This window comes from Hypanus sabinus, chromosome 14 (assembly GCF_030144855.1).
Source record: "Hypanus sabinus isolate sHypSab1 chromosome 14, sHypSab1.hap1, whole genome shotgun sequence".
NCBI classification, from domain to species: Eukaryota; Metazoa; Chordata; class Chondrichthyes; order Myliobatiformes; family Dasyatidae; genus Hypanus; species Hypanus sabinus.
Genome location: NC_082719.1, coordinates 97,942,842 through 97,954,674, shown reverse-complemented (window position 1 = coordinate 97,954,674; position 11,833 = coordinate 97,942,842). Strand labels below are relative to the sequence as shown.

Here is an 11,833-nt window from a genome sequence, read left to right as displayed (position 1 = left end):
GTATTATTATACAATAGATGCTGACCGACATGGTGAATTCTTCCAGCATTTTGTGTGTATTGCTTTGGATTTCCAGCATCTGCAGAAACTCGTGTGTTTATATTAATAATATGGCTTCTACATTCTGATGACTGATTGAGCATGGAAACATTGGCAGGGAAAAGCACAGCTTCTAAACTGCAATTCTGAGGTTTATGCATCAACAAATTTTTGAGAGAAAAAATGCAATCTTTCAAGACTTTAATGCCCTCAAGTACTTTATGGTACATGAAGTACATTTGAAATGTTGATACTCAGGCTGACAAGTGAAAAAAAAATCTAATTGCAAGTAAATTGCCATTTTACATGCATTGTTAAACATTAATACACGAACAATATTTCAAATAGTCTAATGGAAAACACTTCACCCTTAATTATTTTACTTCCTCTAATAATGTAGAGTAACAGCATAGTAACCCCAAATTAACCCCTCAATTAACTCCTGCCACCCAATTACACCCATATGACCAATTACTCCATTAACCTGCACATCTTTGGAATATGAGAGGAAACTGGAACACCCAGAGGAAAACTGCATGGTCACGGGGAAAATGTAGAAATTTCTCTGAGATAGTGGCAGATTTTAACTGCATTTGCCGAGGCCATAATAGCATTATGCTAATTGCTATACTACCGCATATACAGCGCGGCACAGTAGCATAGCTGTTAGTATAACACTGCAACAGTGCCAGTAATCAGGGTTCAACTCCCACCGCTGTCTATAAGGAATTTATACACTCGCCCTATTACCTCGAGTTACCTCTGGGTACCCTGGTTTTCGCCACCGTTCCAAAGACATATAGGTTAGAGTTGGTAAGGTGTGGGCATTCTACGTTGCCAGAAGCATGGCAACACATGTGGATTGTTCCCCAAAACATCCTCACACTGTGTTGGTTGCTGATGTAAAACGAAGCATTGCAATTTATGTTTTGATGTAAGAGACAAATAAATCTAATCCTTATTTAACAATCACCTCGTGTTCAAAGCCCTCCAGGGGCTTATTAACATGAGAAAATCTGCAGATGCTAGAAATCCAAAGCAACACACACAAAATGCTGGAGGAATTCAGTAGGTCTGCTAAGATCCCCCAGCATTTAGCGTGTGTTCCAAGGGTTTATCATTGACCTCTCCACAACTTCTACTGTCCGTTGCATCATCACAGGAACCAAAGTGACCCATAATTTAAACACGCAAACACAAGGAAATCTGCAGATGCTGGAAATTCAAGCAACACACATAGGCCAGGCAGCATCTAAAGGAAGAAGTACAGTCGACATTTCAGGCCGAGACCCTTCATCAGGTCTCACTGACATCCCAAAAGGGTCTTGGCCCGAAAAGTCGACTGTACTTCTTCCTACAGATGCTGCCTGGCCTGCTGCATTCCACCAGCATTTTGTGTGTTGCCATAATTTAAACATTTGATTATACTCTCTGACAAGAGCTTCCAGGTAAAATTTCTTTGACTCCAACTGCACCCCAACTATGGCAAAATCCCAGGTTATGAGATGAATTCTGCTAAAACAAAACAATCATCCAACAAGCACTAACTTGTGGATTAACTGTTCAATAATTGAAAAATGCCTGGTATATCTTTGAATCTTAGTTGTAAGAATTTAATTTTATAATAATCATTTTGTTTTACATGTTCCACAGAGCAGCAGAATGTCAATTTCACTTCCATTGGGACAGGTTAAAGATATTAGATGCTTAGAACTACACAGGAGCCTTGTTTAAGGTGACTTTCGAGCGCTGAAGTTTTAGGACAGCACTGAACCTTCTGGTGCAGTCAGCATTCACAAAAGAAGGTAGATTGCTCTTCACAACATGGAAAGCATAGTCAAAAAAAAGTTTTTTTCTTGCTGTTACAAATTTTCATTAATTCTTGCTGTTAAAGTCCAATTAACATACAAATGAAATCCAGTATTTTCCCTTTGCTTTAAATAACAGCTCTAAAACTTACTGTTGCAGTTTAGTGAATTTGAACACCCAGGCTCCCATGTACAGCAATTTGACAAAGGTCCTATCATCAGTGAGGCTGATTGCAGGTTAAATATTGGACAAGATGCTGGGCCTAATCCCCAAGCTCCTCTCTGTCTCTCCTGAGACAGAAGCAGACAGAGCTTCAATATCCACAGCACGCTCGACAACACAGTACTTTTGCCATACAAAACTGGAGAATTAGATATGATCAGGAGTATGCAGTGAAACTTAAATCCAGGTGGTCGGGGTGGGAGGCGAGGTCTGATTCCAGGCTTTCCCACTGAATTACAAGTGGGCCAATGCAAATTATAATTAGACTCATTCAACCTCACTGACAAAGTCACATGCTCTAATATCTTTCTGAAGAAATCGCAAGGCAAAGAGGCACTTGACATTTTCATAAGATTGAAGGACAGAAGTTGTTTAAGGCTAGCCAGATCAAATTTGAACTAGACCTAGTGTAAAAAGTTAATAATCTGGTGAATTAAGCCATATCCAAATCCTTCTTTAATTGTATCTGCTGTTGACTTTAAAGAAAAATCACAGTTGTCACTATTAGGTAAACATTATTTTAATTATTCAACACTGTTAGCATTGGAGTCAACAGACAGCAAATGCAATCACTTTATTACTTCATAAATTCAGAGGAACAGCTACCTGCTCACCCACCGGAATCCATGTGAAGATTTGAGAAGAATCACCACGTTTAGGCTGGCTAGTTACAGCAAGACTAAGTGGACAACTCTAACTTCCAGGTGCAATCCAATGAGACCTTCAGGTTGATTTTCCCATTTGCCAAAAATAATTAAACCAGTTTATTACATTCAAGAATAATCCACAAAATATTTGAACCGAATGATTTGCTTTCATATCTGGAAACAAGAGAACCAAATCGAGAGTCATGGTGTTGATGATATTGTAAAGATCCTGAAAGTACAATATTGGCTGAGCGTTGTCCTATCGATGTATACCCTGTTTTGTCCTTCAATCAGTTAGTGGCTTTCTCCTTTCTTTCCAGCAATCTGTGAAGTAATTTTTAAAAAGTGTGAAAAATGTAATCCAGGAATGTCAACATTTTAGCCAAGACTGTGCTTTCAAGACAATTCACAAAGTGAGAAAGAACTCCCATGAATCATACCGGTCAAACTTAATGTTTACTCCTTACATAAATGTTCCAACGGAAGTTATAAAATATTTCTTTTCCCTGTTAAAAGCAAGAATGTAATGCTGAGGCTTTATAAGTAATTAGCAGACTACTCTCGGCAGTATTGCGAGCAGTTTTAAGCCTCTTATCTAAGAAAGGATATACTAGCATCAGAGAGGGTCCAGAGGAGAGGACATCACAGGAATAAAAGTGTTCATGTAGGAGGAGCGATTGGTGACTCTGGGCCTGAGCTCACTGGAGTTTAGAAGAATAGGGTGGGGGGGGGGGGGGGCAGTGGATTTAATTGAAATCTGTCGGATATTGAAAGGCCTAGAATGAGTGAATTTGGAGAGGATGCTTCCTATAATGGGAGTGGGAGTCTAGAACCAGAGCTGAAGAGGAAGTTCTTAGACACAGGTTGATGAATCTGTGGAATTCATTGCCACAAATGGCTGTGGTGGCCACGTCATTGGGCATATTAAGGCAGAGGTTGATGGCATCAATGGTTATGGGGAGAAGGTAGGAGAATGGGGTCGAAAAGGATAATAAATCAGCCATGGAATGGCAGAGCACTCAATGGGCTGAATGGCCTAATTCTGCTCTGATGTCTGATGGTCTAAAATCCGCTAACCAGAACTCAGCCAGGAAATTCAGAACGCTAGCCAGCAACTAGTTAACCTTTTAGGATTTTTCACTCTCACCTTAGACATATACCAAGCCACCAATTTCAATCCACTAGTTCTTTTTTGAAATTATATTCTTCAAATTATACAGTATGAAATCAGGCCTTTTAGCCAACCTGTCCATACCAGTTAAGCTGCCTACCTATGCTAATCCCATCTGCCTGAGTTTGGCCCACATCTTTCTAAACTATCCTATCTATACACCTCTCCAAATATCTTTTAAATGTTCAACTTGTACTGTTCTCAACCACCTCTTCCGGTAGCTCATTCTCTCTTAGCTCCAGTCTCAAAGTCCAAAGTAAATTCAATTTTCTATGGGCATCCTCAGTAATTCATGTTGATGTGCTCACTGGTGGGGAGGGCTTTACCCATGATGGACTGGGCCATATCCATTTCTTTTTGTAGGATTTTCCATTCAAGGGAATTGGTGTTTCCATAGCAAGTTGTGATGTCAATATACTCTCCACAATCCATCTATAGAAGTTTGTTAAAGTTTTAGATGTCATATTGAATCTTCACGAACTCCTAATGAAGTAGAGACACTGCTGTGAGTGCTGGGCTCAGGACTGGTCTTCCGAAAAAATATAACACCAAGGAATATAATGTTGTTAATATTCTTCACCTCTGATCCTCCTAGGAGGACTGGCTCATGGATCTCTGGTTTCTTCCTCCTCCCGAGGTCAATAATCAGCTCCTTCATCTTGCTGACATCGAAAAAGAAGTTGTTGTTATGGCACCACTCAGCCAGATTTTCAATCTCTCTCCAATACGCTAATTTGTCACCACCTTAGATTTGGCCTACAACAGTAGTGTCATCACCAAACTTGAATGTGGCATTGGAGTTGTGATTAGCTCACAAGTGTAAAGTAAGTAGAGCAGGGGCTGAGCACACAGCCTTGTGGTGCACCTGTGATCGTGGTGATTGAGATGTTGTTGCCAATCCAAACTAATTAGGGTCTGCAAGGGAGGAAACTGAGGATCTAATTGCACAAGGAGGTATCGAGGCCAAGGTCTTGAAGTTCATTAATTAGCTTTAAGGGGACGCTGGTATTGAATTCCAAGTTGTAGTCGATAAGGCTGTAGTTCCTAAGGTTGTCATAGCCAGGGTGGTGGTGGGGATAAGCTCCCGCTACCTATAAAGTGCTCCAAATGGCATGCATCTCTAACAGCCTCTGACAACAAAGTCCAACTCTTGGCCTTCGTGTGTGGCTTAGCTTCTAGGCCCGGCAGAACTGTTTCTACTGAGAAGGGTGGGGGGGGGGGGGGTGGACAACTGGCGCCTCAAAACCAGTTGCTTTGGGCAGGTAGGGCTTGTTAGCCTTGGACGACAGCCTGCCTAGGAGAAGGAAAACTGATTTTAAACCTCCATTGCCTTGCAACCATACCCACCCATGGGAAAGGCTTCGGGAGCAAACCCCAAGGAAGAAATCTGGAGATGGGGTCCCAAAGGCGGATTGATGTTGTTTACATCTTCATTCTGGCAACTTCTGTGACGACAGCAGTGTCAAGCTCTGTCGGCGCTTGCCCTTCCCCTGGACTACATCAGTGACATGGAGAGGGGGAACCTGCTGCATGGGAAACAGACAGTTCTTCAAATCTTCCTGTCCAGGCTTTCATCCTGGAGAGGACACAGTCCACCAGAGGCGCAAACCCATGACCCCCTTGGATCAATGGCTGCTACTACTACTAGTCAATAAAGAGCATCCTGATATAAGCATCTTTGCTGTCCTGATGTTCCAGGGTTGAGTGAAGAGCCAATGAGATGGCATCCGATGTGGACCTGTTGCTCCGGTAGGCAAATTGGAACAGATCCAAGTAGTTTTGCCTCCTTTAAATCTTTCCAGTCATCCTAAATCCATATCCTCTGGTTTTAGGCTCAACTTCTTACGGGAGTAAAGACCATCTACCCTACTCATATGTCTTACAGTTGTATAAAAATGTACAATATTATCCCTCAGCTGCCTCAACTCCAGGAATCTAATCCCTCCTTACAACTCAAGCCCTTCAGTCTAGCCAACATTGCTGTGGATCTTTTCAGAACTTCTTTTCTCCCCCATGGTGGCCAGAACTGTATGTAACCCAACTGTGGCCTAACAAATAACTTGTGCACATCTGTAATATGACATACCATCTCCTGTACTTAATGGCTTGACTGAGGAGCGCAATCCCGTCACCCTGACTACTTGTGTCGCATCTTTCAGTGAATTATTATGTACATATACCACTGGCTTTCTGTGCCTTAGGGCCCTGTCCTTTTCCGTGAATGTCTTCTGTGCTCTCTCCAAAGACTCAATATCCTTCCTGCTGAATCGTACACAGGTCCTTGACCCACAACGTTGGCCTGACCTTATAACCTACTCCATATTCAATTTAACACCTCCCTCTCACATAGACCACCATTCATGTGCTTATCTAAGAGTCTCTTAAATGTCCCTAATGTATCTGCCTCTACCACCCCACTTGCAGTGCATTCCAATCACTTGACCTTCTGTATAAAAATCTACCTCCAACATCCCCCCGAAACTTTCCTATCACCTTAAAATTATGCCTTTCGTATTAGCCAGTTGTACTCTGGGGGGAAAAAAGCATTGGCAGTTTACTTCTATCAATGTCTCTTTATCTTATGCTCCTCTATCAATTCACCTCTCAAAACAGAGCAATCACACAATATCCAAATGTGGCCTAAATGTGGTAATAATAAACTAATTAGCTGCTGAACTCTTTGACAATCTTCCACACTAACCACAATTCTGTCAATTTTTCCATTAACTGTAAACATACCAATCATCCCACCTATTTTGTACATATCACAAGTAACAGGGGTTCTAGCGAAATACCATAGGCCTGTCCTCAAGATGCAGTAACACCCCTCCACCACTAACTTTTATCATCAAGCCAATTCCGTACCTAACCTAACAGGATTTCATGGATTCTATGTGCCTTTATATTCTGGATTAGGGACCTGGCTGAAACCTGGTTTGAAACCAAGTCCATCTATACAACTTCTACTTCTATGTGCTCAGTCATATTCGTCACCTCCCCAGAAAACTAATCAAGTTTGTAAGACATGATCTTACCCACACAAAGTCATGTTAAGTATGCCTAATTTTTCTATGCTTTTCCAAATGCAAGTTGATGCTATTTCTGTCGTATTCTTCAGTGTTTTCCCTATCACTGATACAAGGCTCACTGGACCATAATTTCCTTGTTAGTCTCCAAAACATACTTCATTTAAGAACTTACCCATCTCCGCTCACACCACACAAAGCAACCACACTGAACATTGACAGTATCTACTCTCTCCCTGGTCATGCTATTACTTTGGACTTGAATCACCTTTCTTCTTGCACTCTCTCCCTAGTTTAGAGAATATAACAGCACAGGACAGGTCCTTTGGCCCACGATGTTATGCTGACCTTTCAACCTACTCTAAGATCAATCTAACCCTTCCCTCCTACTTAGCCCTCCATTTTTCTATCATCCATGTGCCTACATTTTCTTAATATGCCCATAATGTATTTGCCTCTACCACCACGCCTAGCAGCATGTTCCACACACACACACCACTCTGTGTAAAAAAAAACCTACCTCTGACATCTCCCCTATATTTTCCTCTAATCACCTTAAAATTATGCACCCCCCTATTAGCCATTTCCTCCCCGGGGAAAAAGTCTTTGGCTATCCATTTAGTCTATGCCTCATCTTGATATGCCTCTATCAAGTAAAAGGAAACAGCTTCACAACAGAATGGAGATGAAGAGGAAATTCTTTAGCCAGAGGGGGGAATCTGTAGAATTTGTTGCCACAGGCAGCTGTGGAGGCCAAGTCATTGAGAAGATTTAAGGCAGAGGTTGATAACATTCTTGATTAGTCAGGGCATGAAGGGATACAGGGAGAAGGCAGGGGATTGGGGCTGAGAGGGAAATGGATCAGCAATGATGAAATGGCAGAGCAGACTCGATGGGCCAAAGAGCCCAATTCTGCTCCTATATCCTATGGTCAAGCCACTTGCATGTTTTGTTTGACTTGAATCACCTTTGTTCTTGCACAACAATGGAATAAATGTTCTGTAGCCAGAAACAGAGAAATGGTCAGCCCTGAGTACTTCATCTAATTAGCAGGCAACCAGTAAATGAAGTCTGCTAAATCGATCAGCTATCAGTAAAGACATGAAAATTGAAGTTACTGGTGTAACTCACCCGCCTGAAGTCCAACATATTTGTGGTTTGCACAGGGGTTCCAATAAATGCAAGATAGTTAATTCTTGTGGTGTCCTCATCACCTTGGTTGGATTTGATAAAAAGCTGTAAACCAAAGGACAGCAGATTTAACAAAAGTACACAAACAGTTCACTGTCTATGCTGCCGAGTCATATATATATTGCTCTTCACTTTCTTGAATCTCCTCAAGCAGTTTCTGACCCATTTTGCACAATCCATACTCATGTTCAATCCCTGTAGAAAAACAGCACCCCCTCAGCTTGCAATGCAAGTTTGATAACTACAGCAGAAGTGGCTCAATGAAACAGAATCAGGTCTACTATCATTGGCCTGTGTCATGAAATCTGTTATACAGCAGCAGTACAATACAGAATAATAAAAAATAAATTACAGTAAGTATATATTTAATTTTAAAAACTTAATAAGTAGTGCAAAAAAAGAGAAAAAATTTAGTGAGGTAGTGTTTATGGGATCAACGCTCATCCAGAAATCTGATGGCAGAGGAGAAGAAACTATTCCGGAATCATTGAGTATGTGCCTTCAGGCTCCTGTACCTCGTCCCTGATGGTAGCGAGTCAAGGAAGAAAAAGCATTGACATGGTAATGTAAGGCTGCAATTTTTCTTTGAAGTTATCTTAATATAATTATTTCCAAAACTAGAAGAAATGATACTCTGTGATTGACATACGTTTCTAGAACACATACAGGCACTGAAGTGTTAGCAGTCATGAAGAATGTGGGTGTTTTTCTATCAGGTCCTTTTCCCCCTGACTATATCCATATCCCTCAATACTAACCTTAACCCACAAGTCTTTGAAATGTGGGAGTAGCCTGGAGCATCCAGCGGAAACCGGTACAGTCACAGGCAAAACATATAAACTCCTTGCGGACAGCAGAACTGAACTTGGTTTAGTGGCAGTGTAATAACATTTTATTAACCAGTATGCTACATGCCATTATGCCAGACCTCAGCAAAAGCCTTCTGAAAATCTAAGTACTGTTTCTCTCTAATTTTTTTGCTAGTTACTGCGCAAACTAGCCAGAGGTTGTAGTAGTAAAACTTTTCAGAATGCAAATGACCAGAAACTGGTCGATTAAGCTGCTGCACAATAGCAGTATGGTTCACGCATTTAATGACCCACTGTCAACTTACTTTTTCCACAACTTGCTGGACTTGGTAATGCCTCCAAATACAGGAATCACAGAAGCACTCTTTAAACAATATAACTGCCAATCAAATTGTGTGCAAATGCAAATAATTTAAAAGAGCAGTATTTTTCCTTCAGTGAACTATGGGGCAGATTTTAAAATAACTGATTCTATTTTTGTTTCTCTCTCTCTTTCAGTGAATCTCTGGAATTCACTGCCACAGACAGCTGTGGAGGCCAAGTCATTGGGTGTATCTACAGTGGAGGTTGATTGTTTCTTGATTAGTCAGGGTGTCAAAGGTCATGGGGAGGAGGGGAATGGGGTTTAGAGTAATAATGAATCAGCCGTGATGGAATGGCAGAGCAAACTTGATGGGTTGAATGGCCCAATTCTGCTCTCATGGTCTCTCCATGCAACATTATATTTGCATTAGGACAGCGAGATATGTACTGCTTAACAGTGCTGTGCTCTGCATGCAATTTGAAAAATATTTTATTTTATTGTAAATTTTGGTATAATTTCTTTTGCTGGCGGTTTGATGTTTATCTTTAGAAGCTTTTTGTATGACGCATGGCCTCCAGGGTTGAACACCTAATGGGGTCTTTTTTTTCCTCTCACTTTTTTTCTTGCTTTAGTAGGTTTTTTTTTTCCTTTTCTTCTTTCTTTTGTGTCACCATGTTTTTCAATTCTTAATATTGTTTTTTTTTCCTCTTTTGAGACATTGTAAGTGTTACTTACTTCGATGTACTCTTGTATTTTGGATAATAGTAAGATTTGAAAAGAAAGAATAATATCTTATTCTAATCCTGACGAAGGATCTCGGCCCAAAACGTCGACAGTGCTTCTCCCTAATAGATGCTGCCTGACCTGCTGCGTTCCACCAGCATTTTGTGTGTGCTACATAATATTTTATTAATTTATTTATGGTAATCTTGTTTAATGTGTCGTGTAATATTTGTTTTGTGGGTGCAGCGTGGTCTGGAGGAACATCATTTCGTTTGGCTGTGGCATGTACAGTCAGATGACAATAAACTTGAACTTGATTTCTGTGTCCAATTTGAATCTAGTTCAACCCTCTAACTCCTTCAATGTTATTCAGTTAAGGACACAGTTTACCCAGACACTGAAGTAGGCCCCCAATTACTGCTGCCCTTATCACAGAGCTTTCACTTCTATTTCCTGTTCAGCTGAAGTGCATTTGGTAGAAAATGTGAGATGACACAACCCAGCAAGATCAGGTCTACATATTGCAATGTTCTTCATTATACATTTTCTGGCATCATTTTCATCGCTGAACAAACATTAATTCTGCTCTTTAAAGAAACCTATTTTTTACTTAGTCAGTTTAGCATAGTACAGGCTCTTTGGCTCACAAGACGTCATTAGTAGTGTTTAGCTATATATTCAGAAAGGTAAGTGTGACCACATATTCAATGGACATTTCTAACTTACTGTTACACTATTAATATTCTGAAATTTGACGTAACGCAGTGGGACAACTCCATCTTCTTTAACATCATCTGGCGTTAACTCCAGAGTTTGAGTTGGTTCACTTCTTTCCGCATCATCAAAATCAAATGAACGTGGCAGATTGGTGAATATTTTTACAAACTTGGGTCCACGGCCTGTGAGTTCAAAAATATTAAATGCTTTTGTTATGAATTACTTGACTAGCTCTTGGCATTGATTAAGACTTTTCTTAATGGTTTACAAATGGTTCAAGTGATATATTGATGCAAAACTAGGTACAATTAATTAATCATCATTATGTGCCATGTCATATTGACATGGGCAATCATAGTCTATCCATGACTATGATTGCTCTTGGCAAATTCTTACAAAAGTGGTTTACCATTGCTTTCTCTGGGCAGCATCTTTACAAGACGGGTGACCCCAGCCATTATCAATACTCTTTAGTGACTGTTTACCTGGCATCACTGGTCGCATAACCAGAGCTTGTGATATGCATCAGCTGCTCATATGACCATCCATTACCTGCTCTCATGGCTTCATGTGACCCTGATTGGGGGGAGGGGCTAAACAGGTGCTACATCTTGCCCAAAGGTGAACTGCAGGTTAACGGAGCGTTTTACACCTCCTTTGAAAGAGACACATCTCCATCCTGCCATCCTCAAGTAGTCAATAGAAAGTCTAAAAAAATTCATAACCATTTCACTATTTTCCCCTTTGGGAAGCATCGTTACACAAGTATAACAAACACCAATGATTATTATAAAAATAACTCTCAAAATACATTAGCAACTAAGAAAGCATTTAGCTTAGTTAAATGAAGTGAATGAAATTGGATGGACATTGACATTAATTACTTTTGGAGCATGAAGACACCACAAAGAGTCTACAGTGATTAAAACAATATGTTGGTGTAAAGAGAAAATCAAAATACAGCAAGGCTCAAGAAAGATCAGGGGAGAAGGGGAGAGGTAACATTGTTGAGGTAAGTTTGAGAAGACCATAAGACAGTTTCAGAATTAGGCCATTCTGCCCATCAAGACTGTTCCAAGATTAAGCATGTTTAGTCATGCTTATGTACATACTCATCACAGCAAAGACAAATAAATTACAGCAACACAGAACATTATATATACAAAAAGATAAAC

At 40.5% G+C, this 11,833-nt stretch overlaps 1 protein-coding gene across 1 annotated transcript in view; it reads right to left on the bottom strand.

The window, feature by feature from the left end:
* Positions 1-229: 229 nt before the first annotated feature.
* Positions 230-11,833, bottom strand: part of txnl1 (thioredoxin-like 1) — a 32,324-nt gene continuing 20,720 nt past the window's right edge. Inside the window, exons 6-8 of the mRNA XM_059989686.1 lie at positions 10,668-10,840; positions 8,046-8,150; positions 230-3,041 (exon numbers count right to left, since the gene is read on the bottom strand). Coding sequence (XP_059845669.1) covers positions 3,012-3,041; positions 8,046-8,150; positions 10,668-10,840 — 308 coding nt within the window. The 3' untranslated portion in view covers positions 230-3,011. The remainder of the gene's footprint in view (positions 3,042-8,045; positions 8,151-10,667; positions 10,841-11,833) is intronic.